General features: G+C 42.6%; 1 protein-coding gene across 1 annotated transcript in view; it reads left to right on the top strand.

Annotated features, from left to right (window-relative positions):
- Nucleotides 1–19,030, top strand: part of LOC106590201 (F-box/LRR-repeat protein 7) — a 46,585-nt gene that overhangs the window by 1,727 nt on the left and 25,828 nt on the right. The window contains exon 2 of the mRNA XM_014180957.3: nt 2,798–2,887. Within this exon, the coding sequence (XP_014036432.2) occupies nt 2,798–2,887 (90 nt within the window). The remainder of the gene's footprint in view (nt 1–2,797; nt 2,888–19,030) is intronic.

Below are 19,030 nucleotides of genomic sequence, written 5' to 3'. Positions count from 1 at the left end.
CATTTTCTATTAAGGTATCATTACTTTCACTCAAGTATGACAATTTGGGTACTTTTTCCATCACTGACCATACACATACCATAATTCCTCTACCAAGGTCAAAATATAGAAATCTACAAAGTATGACTATTTGGGATATTAATTTACAGTACTTAATTACGTGTTCAATTGTTACTGTGTTCTAGATTGGCATATCTCATCAACTCTTGCCGAGTTCAGCACCTCAGACCTCAAGGCTTCTCCCTCAGATTTTAACAGACCCGTTTATTAGACCATTTGGGGTTCCCTCTTTATGTAAATACATATTTTTTTGTTACAACAGAAATCATTTGGGAGAGAGAATCAGCTTAAACACTACTTGGGTGGCTTAGGATTCATAGCTGTTCATTTTGCTCCACAGGAGATGACTCTGAACTAGCCTATGTTTACCCAAGGGATGTAGCCTGTAGCACAATAAGTTGCATGCAGCTCCAATGAAAACTTTCAAACAAGTTTTGCAGTAAAGCGTTAATATTAACATTAATATTAATATTAAGGTTGTCAAACAGAATTGTATTCATGTGTTTTATAGAGTGTATTTCGGTCCATTTACACATCTGTTTCCAAGTGTCCCCCACAATAAATCACACTTCAGTAACTAAAACTGAGCAAAGCTCTCCCAACACATTATATAAGCACAAGACAGGAAAGGACGTTTTTTTCCAGAAATGTCAACAAGCATTTTTCAGGTGCCTTTCACAGGTCCACTTCCTCTGAATGTGTCAACTACGTACTGATATTTCCCTCCAAGGACAGGAATCATGAGGTCGGCACAATTTGTAAAACTCTTATCTGCTTCTCGTCCTGTTAAACTAATGTTCTCTCCAGTAATATCTCAGCAAAGACTGGGGCCTTTTATCAATTAGATTTGCTCACCTTCTGTGTCCTCTCTCCTCCGTCCTCTCTTGCCTCCTTTTGAAAAAGGTGAAAGTTAATCGAGGAGAGTTGACGAGGAGAGTGAACATGGATGGAAATGCGCTTGCTTGAAATGAGACGTTCCTTCTCCCCTCGCGCGTCATTAGGCAAATTACGTTTACAGGGGTGGATCCCAAAACAAATGTGTAAAGTGCTCAAAACGAATTAAGTTAGTTTTATAGTTAAAACAATCCATAGAATATTGTTTTAAACATCTGCATGTTTTTCTCCTTTGACAAACAAAAGCTGATTCAAAGGGGGTGTGGCAGATCTCAAAACTGTTAAGCGTTAGGATAAAAAAAACACCTCAAACTTGTATCTCAAACATGGTTGCTCAAACATGGTTGCTACATCACAGAACATGATGTTATGTTGGCTCATTGGTTGAGCTGACCAATCAGCTGTCTACTTACATTAATATTTTTTACGATTGGTGTACGCCCTCACCATTCTGTTGTTGGGTACGCCCACACCATTCCAAAACAGAAAATATGATTTTTAACATACTTTATTAAATAAAAAATTGTAAGGAAAACTATTTCACTCGTTTTGTAATTAATTATAGGTCATATTTCATAGAAATCTGGAAACACTAGAGAGTTACTTTAACATCTATATGGTTCTCTATCATAATGATGTGACTCAATTTGATGGAAACCATAGCAGATGTGCTGTCTCTATGATGTCACCACAATATGTTGCCGATATCATACAGCAGTTTGAACGTGAAAGACATATTAGTTGCATTATATTTCCTCTAAAAGAGAGAGTGTGTGTGTGTGTGTGTGTGTGTGTGTGTGTGTGTGTGTGTGTGTGTGTGTGTGTGTGTGTAGGCTTTATGTGGGAGGGGGAAGTTGCACTTGAAAATTACTAGTCTGGTGAGGTAGGTTTTAGTATAGTCATTACAAATGAGGTGTTAAGACCTCTTTGCCTTTTTCAACGGCTAAGCTGAACTGTGTCCTGGGGGCAGCTTTTTTTTTGCACTAGCCATCTTCCAGAGCTCTTACTTTCCTCTCACAGCGTTCATGCATGTTAACCACATTTCTCTAGCGTTGTCTAGTCCATGTCCATGAGTGGCCTTGATGTGCGTATAAGTATGTGTACATAGGCGTGTGTTGTGTGGGTGTAACTGTTTGGGAAGACCTAGGAGGCTCTCACGCTGGGTGAAGGCACTGACCTCGCTTCAGCTCAGCGAAGCCACAAAGCTGCATTTATGATCTGACGGAGGAATGAGGTGCAGTAAAAAAATTATGTCCACTAACAGCCTCTTGGCCCTCAGAGAGGAGTGAGAGGAGAGCATGCCATCAGCAGCTTTTCATGGAGAAGAAAACAGCTAGAAACCAACCATCTAGACTAAACTCACAGCATATAGTTAAGCTGTGTACTACTGAGTACGGACCATACATCTAGTTATTTTACATACAGAATACTGCTTACAGCTGGGACCACTACACTGCATGGCCCAAGAGGACCTATGAAGCTGCAATCGCAGATCATATGTGATTACTCATTTCCCTCTCTGACAGGACAGCCTTTCCCTTCTGTCTTTTCCATTTTCTTGGAAGCAGGGGTTAAAGGAGAAACGTGATTCCTATTCCAAATGGAATGGGGGACACACTATCATAGGAAGCAACCAACAAAAATGTTGAACACATGCCAAGGTGAAATGTCCAACTGAAACTGAGGGAGGCAAAAGTCTTAAAGGACAGCATAGATGGCTCTCCATGTTTGCATAGTATGCTATTCTTCTGTTGGTTAAACCCTTTCAGATATCTCACCCTATCAATATCAATAGACACTCTTTCATGAGTGTAACATCTATGTATGTTTTCTTTGTCCACAGGTAAAGGTAGCTCCAGCATCTCCTCTGACATTAGTTCGAGTACAGATCACACACCGACCAAAGCTCCAAAGAATGTGGCTACCACCGAAGGTAAGGCATCTGGTGCTCATTATTCAACCCCCCCCTCCCCTCCCCCTCCCCTTTTCTGTAATACTGCCTATTTTTGGAGAAACTTGTGTGTTCCTGGGATAACCCTAAATTGAAAACAAACTCACGGCTCTCATCAGAGCTAAGGAGCCGGAGGCTTTTCTTATGCTTTGTTTCAAATCTCCTGCCCCCTCAAAGAGGAAGAATGCTTGTCCAAACTGGTAATATCAGGGTTGAGTGTTGTCAGTGATCGTGTGTGTGTGTGTGTGTGTGTGTGTGTGTGTGTGTGTGTGTGTGTGTGTGTGTGTGTGTGTGTGTGTGTGTGTGTGTGTGTCTCTGCCGGTGCGAAAAAGAGAGAGAAAAGGAGAGAGAGAGGGAAAGAGAAAGAGAAAGAAGACCAATGGGAAATGCTGAAGAGAACATATAGTACTGTGATGTATTACATTGTCTAGCAATAGCAGGAATAGCTAAAAAGATGCCAATTTTCTGCTATTTGTTTGGTCTGGAATGCATGGCCATTTAGCTGATCCATTAGGTTGTATCATCGGTGTAGTGGTTAGCTCTGTGCCTCTCACAAATAGATCCTCTCCTTCCAAGCAGACATTGTTCCACTGTGGCTCTCCTTCTCCTTCCTCTAACCCCAGTTCCCAGTGAGTATGCCCAGGCAATGTGCCAACCTGGCTACATCAGGGTCCTGCTCTTCATTGTGCTAGTGTGTTTGTAACTCCTGTCGATTTTGTGGTTGTCAAATCATCAAATAAAATCTCCAGGATATGAAGACGGTTGCATATATCCAAGCAATGCTCTGGCTTTGGTAGAAAAATACTCTCCAATATGTGTAACATATGTCTTTCTTGAGGGTATGTCAATCTGTTTGACAGTTTGTCAATCAAAGGAGCTGACTGACTGCTTGCATTTATGGAATGAAACCCTAAATGTCTCCTTTTCTATCAGCAGTTTAGAATGTGTTTCATTTAACTCTACTTAGCGTCTGCTGAGCTTCAATCTCCTCAAACCCATCATAGACAAAGGTCAGGCAGTTTTCCCTTTAAGAGAAAAAAATGGCATAGGCTTCTAAACCATCTTTAGACAAACACACACACACACACACACTCCATTGTATGGACACCAATCTTTTTATATTTGCTTTGAAAGAGAGGAATGAGGTGTTCTTGTGGAGCTTCCCACAAGAAAACAAACACATGGGCTACCCAGTACTTCTGGCTGTCACTCAGTCATACATTTCAAGGTGTTGCTGAGAGAAGAGAATATAAATAAGACGATTTTGCTGTGAAACTTCATATTATATCAGATGCAATTTTTGTTTCATACAAAAATGGGCATATATGTGCATATTAGTGATGTGTGGGTCAGCTGTTTGTCACCCGCCTGCAATTGCTATTAATACATCTGCCATTTCCTTGACTATATGTGATAAAGTGGAAATGTGATGCCCGCACTAACCGCAAATACAGAGAAAATGCGCTGTATGGTTAGAGATGGCGGAATAATTTTTTAGATAGGCTTATGTTTCTGCTTATAATTTCCATCATTTTGGTAGTGTCACGGTTGTCGTCTGGAATGGAGGACCAAAACGCAGCAGGAATGTGGATGCTCATCTTGTATATTTATTTAAATAACAAGAACACCAAAAGAAAATGAACAAGGAAACAGTCTTGTCAGGCACACTCAGCAAAACAAGAAACAATCTCCCACAAACACTAAACCAAACACATACCCATATATAGGACTCTCAGAGGCAACGAGAAAGCACCTGCCTCCAATTGAGAGTCCAACCCCCCATTAACCTAAACATAGAAATACAACCAACTAGACTAAACATAGAAATACATAAACAAGGAACAGTGCCCAAAAACCCCGGAATACATAAATCAAATCCCCTTCTACAAAAACACCACCCCGAACCGCATAAAACAAATACCCTCTGCCAAATATCCTGACCAAACTACAATAACAAATAACCCTTATACTGGTCAGGGCGTGACAGTACCCCCCCCCCCCCCCCCCCCCAAAAGGTGCAGACCCCGGATGCACCTCATAAATAAACAAAACCCAAAACAACAACAAAAAAATCCCCCTAAACTACAGGGAGGGAAGGGAGGGTGGCTGCCGTCACCGACGGCACTTGTGCTCCACCCCCCCTCCCCAACCCACCTATACAGGTGGTGGTTCAGGCTCCGGCCTACTGTCCTCCAGAATGCAGACAGACTTAATCCGTTTCAGGCCGTAGGCAGACTCCCCTCGTTCCGGATCGTAGGCAGACCTCTTCCATTCCACACTGTCGGCAGACTCATTTGAAACACAGTTACTTATATTTAGTTCTGGATCATTAATAGACTTACTCAGTTCCGGGTCGCTGCCAGACCCCTTCGGTTCCGGGCCACTCTGGCGGATCCGGGGCAGACGGGCCACTCTGGCGGATCCGGGCAGACGGGCCACTCTGGCGGATCCGGGGCAGACGGGCCACTCTGGCGGATCCGGGGCAGACGGGCCACTCTGGCGGATCCGGGGCAGACGGGCCACTCTGGCGGATCCGGGGCAGACGGGCCACTCTGGCGGATCCGGGGCAGACGGGCCACTCTGGCGGATCCGGGGCAGACGGGCCACTCTGGCGGATCCGGGGCAGACGGGCCACTCTGGCGGCACTGGCGGGCAGCTCTGGCGACTCCCCGACTGGCGGGCAGCTCTGGCGACTCCCGACTGGCGGGCAGCTCTGGCGACTCCCGACTGGCGGGCAGCTCTGGCGACTCCCGACTGGTGAGCGGCTGACGCACTAGATGCCTGATGCGTGGTACTGGTACTGTAGGTGTCAGCCTGGGAACACGCACCTCCGGGCTAGTGCGGGGAGCGGGAACAGGACGAGTCGGACTGGGCGGATGCACTGGAAGCCTGGTGCGTGGTGCTGGTACTGGACGTGCCAGACTGGGATTTCGCACTTTCGGGTCCGCACTAGAGACAGGAACTGGAAACACTGGGCCATGGAGGCGCACAGGCGGTCTTGATCTCACCTCCTGCACAACCCATCCTGGCTGGATGGAACTAGTAGCCCTGTACGAGCGGGGTGCTAGTACAGGGCGAACTGGGCTGTGCAGGGGCCTGATGGTTGCCGTGCGTAGAGCGGGCGTAGGGTAGACTGGTCCTAGGAGGCGCACCGGTGACCAGACGTGCTGCGCAGGCATCCTCCTACCAGGCTGGATGCCCACTCTAGCACGGCATCTGCGAGGGGCTGGAATAACTCGCACTGGACTGTGCGTGCGTATGGGTGAGATTGTGCGCACTTCCGCAAAACACGGCGCCCTCCACTCCATACGGTCCTCCATATAAACACGGGTAGCTGGCTTATGGCTCATCCTTGGCCCAGCCAAACTACCCGTGTGCCCCCCCCCCAAAAAAAAAATATTGGGGGTGTCTCTCGTGCTTCTCCCTCTGCGCGTACAAGGCCTCGTACATCCGCCTCTCCGCCTTGGCTGCCTCTATTTCCTCCCTTGGGCGACGGTATTCCCCAGCCTGGTGCCCAGGTCCAGCCCCAGTCCATCTCGAAATCCCTTTGCTCCTTAAAGTCCACCTGTTGCTCCTTCCTCTGCTGCTTGGTCCGTTTGTGGTGGCAGATTCTGTCAGGGTTGTCGTCTGGAATGGAGGACCAAAACGCAGCAGGAATGTGGATGCTCATCTTGTATATTTATTTAAATAACAAGAACACCAAAACAACAAAACAAAACGAACTCACGAACAACGAAACAGTCTTGTCAGGCACACTCAGCAAAACAACAATCTCCCACAAACACTAAACCAAACACATACCCATATATAGGACTCTCAATCAGAGGCAACGAGAAAGCACCTGCCTCCAATTGAGAGTCCAACCCCCCATTAACCTAAACATAGAAATACAACCAACTAGACTAAACATAGAAATACATAAACAAGGAACAGTGCCCAAAAACCCCGGAATACATTAATCAAATCCCCTTCTACAAAAACACCACCCCGAACCACTTAAAACAAATACCCTCTGCCACGTCCTGACCAAACTACAATAACAAATAACCCTTATACTGGTCAGGACGTGACAGGTAGGCTATTTGTCAACTTGTCTATAATTAGATACATTCAGCTTCCCTTCTGTCATTACTTGTTGCCCTAGAAGACTACAGTAAATAAACAGTTGCTCACCAGAATAATGTCATAAATTGATAGAATGAATGCTTCAATGCAGTTGACATTGGTAAAGTTTGTTTTTGCTTTCCTCTTCCACCTCTACTTCTCTCAATCAGCAAAGACATTTAGGGACCGGGTAGAAAATACAATAATTCCAAAAATACAGGAAGGATTTTCCATGCAAAATTTCCAAATGAGATCAGTTTGGCCGGTTTTAAGGAAATTAAAATCTGTTAAAACGACCCAACAGGTTTTTGATAAGATTTCAGACAGCTTGAATTAATATTTATGTGGTTGAAATACTATCAGCTTTTATGATGTTGATAAAGATAGCACCTTTACAGACGTTCCCTAACCGCACATTCATTCTCTCAAGATGCTAAAATAAATAAATAATATTTCTGTTCCTGAGTCAAAATTTACATTTGGTGTATCATTTTACTGCAATAACTGCTTAATTCTGCAGGAGTAAATATTATATTAGGCTATGTGAGAGGTTATGGACCTACAGTCAGTGTCCATATTTCATTTAGGATACTATTCCATTTAACCCATCGAAACAGTACAATTCCCTTGAAGTCCCAATCTTGTGACTGTCGAATTTGTATACCGCCTCAGAATCATCACACATAACATAGCCGTATAGCCATCACTGCTATCATCCTCTTTTAACACTTCACCAAATCTTTCCCAAACATTAGACCACTGTTCTGGCCCTCCCTTCTATTTATTTTCAACTCTCCATTTTGAAGATTTTCTGTTATTGAGTTATTCTTTTTGCCTCAGTGGATCGACGTTAACTTTTTCTTCCCAAGTTCCCAAAAGCATTTGGCGTGTATTTGGCGCACTACAGTTAGGCCCTAAAGCTTTTTTCATGACCCTAAACCTGCCAACCCCGTAGATATAATTGCCGGGACTGTGGGTTATGAGTCAACCCACTCATCACTAGTGCACATGTATTGGTCTTAAGTTCTTTCAATGACTGGTTCCGTAATGGACCACTCAGTGGCTAATAAAATTAACATTAATAAACATTAATGTTCATTAATGTTAATGAATAATCCAATTAACCATTTGTGAACTGTAACAAGTCAATTCAGAAGGAGTTTTGGTCTACTACTCTCAGCTTGGGTTCAAACAAGGCAGAGTATTGTTCCTCTCCAGACTACATTTGGCTCAGAGGGAAACGTTGACTCACCAGTATCTCTCCATCGAGGAGCTGCTGGAACCTTCACTGGGGTATTATGGGAAATTACTAATTGTGCCTTGTGTGTCTGCTAGCTAGGAGAACAACCTGTACAGGAGAGTGGGCCGCGGTCGGTGGCTGCCCAACCATAATTCCGCTCCTGTGTTATGACAGAAATTGTTATTTTTTTCTTCCTGCTAAGTGGGAGTAATTACATGGTCTGGAACCACCACAACCACAGCCAGTTTGCTTTCGTGACTCCCAAGCCCCCCCCCCCCCACACACACACACACACACACACACTCCACCCAGCCCCACGGCCCTCTAAACTAATCAGGATGCAGGCTGCTCCTGCACAAAATCACACATTGGCTCAGAGCTCAGATCTGGAGGCATGGTCCATCACATTTCCTGGCCTTGGGAGCTTGGGAGTCACGAAAGCAAACTGGCTTTGCCAAACTTGCTGATTGGGAGAGGATCCTCTCTAGGCTATTGGAACTAGCTACGGTTTGCATTCAGTAGCAGCACGGCTAATTTCATGATGACGCATCACTTGGATTATGTGAAGTCATCTGGGTGGCCTCATTTAATTGTGTACCTTCATAAGAAGAACAATAATATTGCATCAGTCTTGGCTTGGAAAGTTGTCAACCCTCACTGCACATTTGGATGTGATATCATGATTAAAGTGTTTGATGAAACCAGACTTTACACAATACAACTGGTCCACATTGGGGCACAGAAGTTAAAACCTGTTTGGGATAGGGGGTGGTATTTTCACGTCCGGATGAAAAGTGTACCCAAAGTAAACTGCCTGCTACTCAGGCCCAGAAGCTAGGATATGCATATAATTGGTAGATTTGGATCGAAAACACTCTAAAGTTTCTAAAACTGTTAAAATTATGTCTGTTGAGGTGACAGTGTTTTCAATGGGATTTCTATGTGGATCTAGATTTCTAAGGCACTTGCATGCAGTTCCTATCGCTTCCACTGGATGTCAACAGTCTTTAGAAATTGGTTGATGTTTTTCTTTTGAGTAATAAAGAAGTATTGCTGTTCAGAACGAGGGTCGAGTCTAGTGTACTGTTGTGGTTGGGGCGCGCGACCTGAAAGCTCGCTCCACATTGTTTTCGTCCTGTATTGAACACAGTTTATATTAAATTTGAGCAATTATAAAAAAAAATGTTTTAATTATTTAAAATACCTAAAGTTGTATTAGGAAAGTTGTTTGAAATGTTTGGATCAAGATTACAGGTAACCTATTAGATATTTTGTAGTCATGTTGCGCGAGTTGGAACCAGTGTTTTTCTGAATAAACGCGCCACATAAATGGACATTTTGGAGATATAACGACGGAGTTTATCGAACAAAAGGACCATTTATGATGTTTATGGGACATATTGGAGTGCCAACAGAAGAAGATCTTCAAAGATAAGGCATGAATTATATCGTTATTTCAGAGTTTTGTGTCGCGCCTGGCGGGTTGAATTATGATTGTCATGTGTTTGTTTGATGGGGTGCTGTCCTCAGATAATAGCATGGTTTGCTTTCGCCGTAAAGCCTTTTTGAAATCTGACACGGTGGCTAGATTAACAAGAAGTTTGGCTTTAATTTGGTGTATTGCACTTGTGAATGTATGAAAGTTAAATATTTTAATATTATTTTTTTAATTTCGCGCTCTGTAGTTTCACCGGATGTTGTCGAAATGTTCTGCTAGCCGAACCCCTATCCATCCCAAACAAGTTTTAAAGATAGGACCTTGTTTTTGCTTCATTGTAGGACATATATTACCAACATGCAGTAGACTGTTGCAGAGTTTATTTGAGGGTTTTGGAATTTGTTCATTCCATTGGCTTGCCGTGCACCTGCATCAAGTCACTCTTTGGGATTTAGCTCCCTTGTGTTTTCCCAGAACCTTCTTGTGGTTCAGCAATACTTCTTCATGCCATTTTTCCACATGAAGAAGATGAAGAGTTATACCCCTCTTCTCCATCACAGCGGATCTAAGCAAGTGGAAAATACCTTTTGATGAAGTCATCCAATATCATTCTGTGATATGTGTTTTTTATGGCTATTGAGGAGAGCTTGTGGGCTTAAACAGCTGACCTGCTTATTAGCTTCAGACTGTACATTCCTCCTCTGGGATGGATGAGGTTGAAGACTCCCAGCATGGGTTAAACCATGGCCCTGCAGTCTGGGCCTGCCTGGAGGGTTTTCTTTGGCACGGTTCTACTCTGGGGTGGAATGTGGTTCAGCCATAGAAATAGGATGTGTAGAACTCCTATAGTATTTAGTCATCTCAGCACCCAGAACCTATAGTATTTAGCAACTGTGGCTGTTTTAGATACCGCATATGTAGTTGAGAGTGAGAAATTATAATATGAAAAATCCCACTTGGTATAGTAGTATCAGGCTTCTTCAGTCACAGATAAGAGAGTGATTCATTGGAAAGTTGACCATGTCAAAGCCATGCACCTTCTGTGTTGTCATCCCCCCCAAACCTACCAGCAATTTGTTCTGGCACCAGGAAGGCAACTTAGAAACAGTGAATGGTGGGAAAAATACACATGCCTGCTTCCTTCCTGTCTGACCAGGAACAAAAGAAAAGTGAAACAGTTTGTAGGGAAAAGTAGCCATTACTCTTCTACTCGTGAACATGATAAAATAATATGAGGTGGAATTTTTAATGTAAAAGTGTGATAAGGAATCAGGCTCTGTTGGCCATTGGAATCAAACTAATTATTCTTTCAGTTAATTTCATACCCAATATCAAATCCAATTTCCCCAGCCTAATACATTTCTTATTGGATTATTGCAAGATCCATAGTAGCCTCTCAATTAGCAATGGCATAGTCATTCAGCAACCCACACAGGATATGGAGCCATATATTCAAATCCAATAATCCACATTTATTGTCCTCCATACAATAATCAGCCTCTGGCCAGTCTGAAGTGTTTCCACTTGGCTACTCTGAAGTCAGCGAGGGTCAGCAGTGCAGTCTAAACAGTGCAAAGTAGAAAACTCTGCTGTCTCCAAAATGTTAACATTTTGATCCTCCAAAGGACGATAAATCCCTTGAATTCCAGCTGTTTGTAAACTACTCGCCCCATAGACTCATGATCCATTTATTTTGTATGCTCAAGTAAATACACTACATGATCAAAAGTATGTGGACACCTGCTCATCGAACATCTCATTCCAAAATCATGGGCATTAATATGGAGTTTGCACTCTTCTGGGAAGCCTTTCCACTAGCTGTTGGAACATTGCTGCGGGGACTTGAACCACAAGAGCCTTAGCGAGGTCAGGCGATTAGGCCTGGCTCGCAGTCGGTGTTCCAATTCATGCCGAAGGTGTTCGATGGGGTTGAGGTCAGGGCAGGCCAGTTAAGTTCTTCCACACCGATCTGGACAAACCATTTCTGTATGGACCTCGCTTTGTGCACAGTTGCATCACTCCAGAGAACACATTTTCACTGCTCCAGACTCCAATGGCAGGGAACTTTACACCACTCCAGCCAACACTTTGCATCATGCGGCCGCTCAGCCATGGAAACCCATTTCATGAAGCTCTCAACAAACAGTTCTGGTGCCTACATTTACATTTTAGTCATTTAGCAGACACTCTTATCCAGAGTGACTTACAGTGGTGAGTGCTTATATTTTCATACTTTTTTTCATACTGGTCCCTCATGGGACTCAAACCCACAGCCCAGGTGGCGTTGCAAGCACCATGCTGTACCAACTGAGCTACACAGGACTGTGCAGATGTTGATTCTCAGCAGTCCCATTCTGTGAGCTTGTGTGGCCTATCACTTCGTGGCTGAGCCGTTGTTGCTCCTAGATGTTTCCACTTCACAATAACAGAACTTACAGTTGACTGGGGCAGCTCTAGTGGGGCAGAAATTTGATGAACTGAATTGTTGGAAAGGTGGCATCCTGTAACGGTGCCACGTTGAAAGTCCCTGAGCTCTTCAGTAAGGCTGTTCTACTGCCAAAGTTTGTCTATGGAGATTACATGGCTGTGTGCTCGATTTTATACACCTGTCAGCAACGGGTGTGGCTGAAATAGCTGAATCCACTAATTTGAAGGGGTGCCCACATACTTTTGTATATACAGTATAGTGTATATATGATGTATGTTAATGTGGATTTTTCATTGTCAGATATGAAATGGTCTGAGGAGATGTTGGTCTGTTATGATGAACAGCACTACACTGGATATTCCATAGTGTCACTATAAGCTACAAAACCTTACCAGGGGGTACTAGTAAGATTCCTCAAGACAGTATTTTTATTTTTATAAACAGCTATCATCAAAACCTTCTGTGTTTTCAGTGCACTGATCATAAATAACACAGTTAATTTATTAGTGATTGAGCGGGTTGTTCCCTAACCAAACAATAACACAGACTCCTGTCAAACTTCACACTTTTGCGGCAGCGCTGTGTTTTCTGAGCATTAGCAGAATGTTTTTGCCACACCGAGAGAGGCGGTCTACCCCGCATTTGTCCTCCAGCCTGACAGCTGTGTTGAAAGGTGCTCAAACAGGCATGGCGGTTTGTTTAGAGGAGGAAGCTGTTTCTATATGGAAATGTCTTGCAGGTGCTAGACTGCCAGCGTTGTAGACCCTGACCCCATGTTTGACTTCTAGTGGCAGACCAAGCAGAGCTGTGTTTGAGGTCTGCTTGAAAGAAGTTACATGTAGGTCTACGTTATGACAACTCCTCTACAAGGGATAACATACGTAATACCCCACATTGCAGTAAAGAAATAGCAAGGATCTGTCAATGTAGGCCAAACAGTGTTCCAATGTTAAATCATCGTAATATGGAGGGTAGATGGATTAATAAACTATAGTTGCCCTATTTTAGTTTGATTTAGATACTTTAGTCCCTCCAACATGCTATTTACCGCAAATCAAGCTCATGTTTCACAAAAAAACGTAAAAAAATAGTTGTCTTGAGATGGTTTGTATGTAAGTCTGAGATATATTTGTTGTAATTGCACCTCCTTTCTGTCTACTATCTCAGCCCCTCCCCCATTCTCTCCCTCGCTTCCAGAGTGAGGAAATGTGAGCGTAAGGCACAGAAAAGGACTGTTGAGATTGCAAGAGAAAAAGAAAAACAACAAGTAAAAGTAATTTCCTCAAGGAGGAGGGGAAGGGAGCACAGTTTGCCTCAGTCTTTCATCTTATAATTATTCTCTGATTACCGCTTAGTCTTTTCATTATCTATCTCTGGAAGGCAGGACATAGTCCCACTTGTTTGAATGCAGTTGCAGTGTTGGTTTCTTTCACTCTGAATCCCACTTTTCAGTATTATAACTGGAGCATGTTCGACAGGAGTTGGGAAAGACGCCATGTGGTCCCGCTAGTCAGGTTTTGGCTGTACAACACCTGGATCTGTGTGAGTCTGTGTGCCAATATGACATCAGATGTGGATATAGGGCTTTACCTTGCTCTGGTTTATCTCTTCCTTTCGCTCTGTGGGTTGTGTCACTACTCAGTAGAGCAAGTGACAGCTGTGGTGGAAGCAACCATGCGATATGGATGAAAATTACAGCCCTATATCCAGGGGTTTTAAAGCCAGAGCAGAAAACATGTAGCAAAGCATCTGGGATGTTCTCTACATTTCCCCCAATCATAACACAATGAAATACATAGGTTTGGGAATTCTTTCCTCATTGGCTGCGATCTACTGTGCATCTGTTGCAAATGGCTAAGGAACAGATCAACATTTACTGGGGGGAGGGATGGCCCAAAATAGGGGAGGGTTGTCAAACTGATTTTTTTTGCTTTGGGGAGGGTTCTGTTTTTTTTAATCCAGCACAGGGGAAGGTTGTGTGTTTTTTCCCTGGTTTACATTCTCTATTCTAATCGTATTTTCCCTATAAACAATATCTTGACTTACTTTTGATATTACCTTAATACAGTTTACAAATGTTTGTGAAGGTTTGGTGTGGCTATTATTAAGCTTTAGCTACTGGAGGTCTATGAAATGAAGGCAGTGCGCCCCGGCGCTCCAACTGACTCCGACAGTTTAACTTGAGGAAGACTGTTTCAGTTACTCCTATAATCTAACAATATCATGCTTATCTTTATACAAAATATTTGTATATATGTATGAATTACCCTCCTCCTGTATGGCTATATCTGTACAGCAGACGCAGTAGCCATCTGACATAAAGAAATGCATATATCTATGGGGTTTGGCCTAAGCTTCTCTTCCATTATGCAGACTAATATATACAGTTGAAGTCGGAAGTTTACATACACCTTAGCCAAATACATTTAAACTTAATTTTTCACAATTCCTGACATTTAATCCTAGTAAAAATTCCCTGTCTTAGGTCAGTTAGGATCACCACTTTATTTTAAGAATGTGAAATGTCAGAATAATAGAGAATGATTTATTTCAGCTTTTATTTCTTTCATCACATTCCAAGTGGGTCAGAAGTTTACATACACTCAATTAGTATTTGGTAGCATTGCCTTTAAATTGTTTAACTTGGGCCAAACGTTTCGGATAGCCTTCCACAAGCTTCCCACAATAAATTGGGTGAATGTTGGCCCATTCCTCCTGACAGAGCTGGAGTAACTGAGTCAGGTTTGTAGGCCTCCTTGCTCGCACACGCTTTCTCAGTTCTGCCCACAAATTTTCTATGGGATTGAGGTAAGGGCTTTGTGATCACCACTCCAATACCTTGACTTTTGTCACGAACGTCGTTGGAAGCATACTTGGACCAAAGCGCAGCGTGATCTGGGTTCCACATGTATATTAACCTCTTGGGGCTATGTGGGACGCTAGCGTGCAACCCGTGGTGCACCCTATCAACAGCAGGTGCATTTCAAGAGCGGCAAATTTGAAACCAAATAAATGTCAAAATTCAAATTTTTCAAACATACAACTATCTTACACCCTTTGAAAGATAAACATCTCCTTAATCTAACCACGTTGTCCGATTTCAAAAAGGTTTTACGGCGAAAGCATAAAGTTAGATTATGTTAGGAGAGTACATTGACAATAGCTGTGTGTAATGTTTTGTCAATTCAAAGACAGGCGTCACCAAAACCATAAAACCAGCTAAAATGATGCACTAACCTTTGACAATCTCCATCAGATGACACTCCTAGGACATTATGTTAGACAATGCATGCATTTTTAGTTCTATCAAGTTCATATTTATATCCAAAAACAGCGTTTTACTATGGCGTTGATGTTCAGGAAATCGTTTCCCTTCAATAACCGGCAGTCAAGTCAGCACCACAAATTAAATAATTAAAATTAGAAAACATTGGTAAAATATTATATTGTCATTTAAAGAATTATAGATTTACATCTCTTGAACGCAATCGACTTGCCAGATTTAAAAATAACCTTACTGGGAAATCACACTTTGCAATAATCTGAGCACTGCGCCCAGAAAAATACGCTTTGCGATACAGACAAACGGCCATGTTGGAGAGATCTAAAATCGAAAATACTATGTAAATAATCCATTACCTTTGATTCTCTTCATCAGATGTCACTTCCAGGAATCCCAGGTCCATAACGAATGTAGTTTTGTTCAAAAAAGCTCATCATTTATGTCCAAAAAGCTCCGTGTTGTTAGCACAGGATCTAAGCCCGCCGGACTTCACTTCATGAACGAGGGGAAAAAATATATTTACGTTCGTTCAAACATGTCAAACGTTGTATAGCATAAATCATTAGTGCCTTTTTTAACCAGAACATGAATAATATTCAAGGTGGACGAATGCATTCTCTTTTAAAACGAATTGGAACGAGGGTACCCAACATGACCTCGCGAGCCAGAGTCTAATCGGCCATCACCGTTCCAAGGCTCTTGTTCGGTCAGATCTCATAGTAGAAGATTCAAAACACTTTGTAAAGGCTGGTGACATCTAGTGGAAGCAATAGGAAGTGCCAAAACATTAATCAGCCCCTGTGTGTTTCAATGGCATAGGCTTAAAGGTAATTCAACACATCATGTATCCACTTCCTGTCAGAAAATGTCTCAGGGTTTTGCCTGCCAAATGAGTTCTGTTATACGCACAGACACCATTCAAACAGTTTTAGAAACTTTAGGGTGTTTTCTATCCATATATAATAAGTATATGCATATTCTAGTTACTGGGTAGGATTAGTAACCAGATTAAATCGGGTACGTTTTTTTTATCCAGCCGTGAAAATACTGCCCCCTAGCCCCAACAGGTTAAATGAAACTCTCAAAAAACAATAAAGAATAAACGAACACGTGAAGCTATGGAGTGCTCACAGGCAACTACACATAAACAAAACAAGATCCCACAAAACAGAGTGGGGAAATGGCTGCCTAACCTGTTAGGGCTAGGGGGCAGTATTTACACGGCCGGATAAAAAACGTACCCGATTTAATCTGGTTATTACTACTGCCCAGAAACTAGAATATGCATATAATTATTGGCTTTGGATAGAAAACACCCTAAAGTTTCTAAAACTGTTTGAATGGTGTCTGTGAGTATAACAGAACTCATATGGCAGGCAAAAACCTGAGAAGATTATGTACAGGAAGTGCCCTCTCTGACCATTCCTTGAGCTTCTTGACTCTTTTTATTGAAAACTTAGGATCTTTGCTGTAACGTGACACTTCCTACGGCTCCCATAGGCTCTCAGAACCCGGGAAAAAGCTGAATGATGTCGAGGCAGCCCCTGGCTGAAAAACATTAGCGCGTTTGGATAGTGGTCGGTCAGAGTACTATGAGACTGAGGCGCTTGCACGAGGCGACCCCATGTTTTTATTTTCTCTCTCTTTGTACTAAAACACAGATTCCCGTTCGGAATATTATCGCTTTTTTACGAGAAAAATGGCATAAAAATTGATTTTAAACAGCGGTTGACATGCTTCGAAGTACGGTAATGGAATATTTAGAATTTTTTTTGTCACGAAATGCGTCGTGCGCGTCACCCTTCTTTACACTTCGGATAGTGTCTTGAACGCACGAACAAAACAGAGGATATTTGAACATAACTATGGATTATTTTGAACCAAACCAACATTTGTTATTGAAATAGAAGTCATGGGAGTGCATTCTGACGAAGAACAGCAAAGGTAATAACATTTTTCTTATAGTAAATCTGACTTTGGTGAGGGCTAAACTTGGTGGGTGTCTAAATAGCTAGCCCTGTGATGCCGGGCTATCTACTTAGAATATTGCAAAATGTGCTTTCACCGAAAAGCTATTTTAAAATCGGACATAGCGAGTGCATAGAGGAGTTCTGTATCTATAATTCTTAAAATAATTGTTATGTTTTTTGTGAACGTTTATCGTGAGTAATTTAGTAAATTCACCGGAAGTTTGCGGGGGGTATGCTAGTTCTGAACGTCACATGCTAATGTAAAAAGCTGGTTTTTGATATAAATATGAACTTGATTGAACAAAACATGCATGTATTGTATAACATAATGTCCTAGGTGTGTCATCTGATGAAGATCATCAAAGGTTAGTGCTGCATTTAGCTGTGGTTTGGGTTTATGTGACATTATATGCTAGCTTGAAAAATAGGTGTCTGATTATTTCTGGCTGGGTACTCTGCTGACATAATCTAATGTTTTGCTTTCGTTGTAAAGCCTTTTTGAAATCGGACAGTGTGGTTAGATTAACGAGAGTCTTGTCTTTAAAATGGTGTAAAATAGTCATATGTTTGAGAAATTGAAGTAATAGCATTTCTAAGGTATTTGAATAACGCGCCACAGGATTCCACTGGCTGTTATGTAGGTGGGACGATTTCGTCCCACCGACCCTAGAGAAGCTAAATATGATCCCCAATCAGAGACAACGATAAACAGCTGCCTCTGATTGGGAACCATACCAGGCCAACATAGAATAGAATAACCTAGATTACCCACCCTAGTCACACCCCGACCTAACCAATATAGAGAATAAAAGGCTCTCTATGGTCAGGGCATGACAACTTTGTTGTCCTTAAGCCATTTTGCCACAACTTTGGAAGTATGCTTGTGTCCATTTGAAAGACCCATTTGCGACCAAGCTTTAACTTCCTGACTGATGTCTTGAGATGTTTCTTCAATATATCCACATAATTGTCCTCCCTCATGATGCCATTCATTTGGTGAAGTGCACCAGTCCTTCTTGCAGCAAAGCACCCAACAACATGATGCTGCCACCCCTGTGCTTCATGGTTGGGATGGTGTTCTTCGGCTTGCAAGCCTCCCCCATTTTCTTCCAAACATAACGATGGTCATTATGGCCAAACAGTTATATTTTTGTTTCATCAGACCAGAGGACATTTCTTCAAAAAGTATGATCTTTGTCCCCATGTGCAGTTGCAAACCGTAGTCTGGCTTTTTATGACGGTTTTGGAGCAGTGGCTTCTTCCTTGCTGAGTGGCCTTTCAGGTTATGTCGATATAGGACTCGTTTTACTGTGGATATAGATACTTTTGTACCTGTTTCCTCTAGCATCTTCACACGGTCCTTTGCTGTTGTTCTGGGATTGATTTGCACTTTTCTCACCAAAGTACATTCATCTCTAGGAGACAGAACGCGTCTCCTTCCTGAGCGGTATGACGGCTGCGTGGTCCCATGGTGTTCATACTTGCGTACTATTGTTTGTACAGATGAACGTGGTACCTTCAGGCGTTTGGAAATTGCTCCCAAGGATGAACCAGACTTGTGGAGGTCTACAATTTTTCTTTCTGAGGTCTTGGCTGATTTCTTTTGATTTTCCCATGATTTCAAGCAAAGAGGCACTGAGTTTGAAGGTAGGCCTTGAAATA

The sequence above is a fragment of the Salmo salar genome, chromosome 29, assembly GCF_965601325.2.
Source record: "Salmo salar chromosome 29, fSalSal1, whole genome shotgun sequence".
Taxonomy (NCBI): domain Eukaryota; kingdom Metazoa; phylum Chordata; class Actinopteri; order Salmoniformes; family Salmonidae; genus Salmo; species Salmo salar.
Note: the sequence above shows the minus strand (reverse complement) of the source record. Positions and strands in the feature narration are given on the sequence as shown.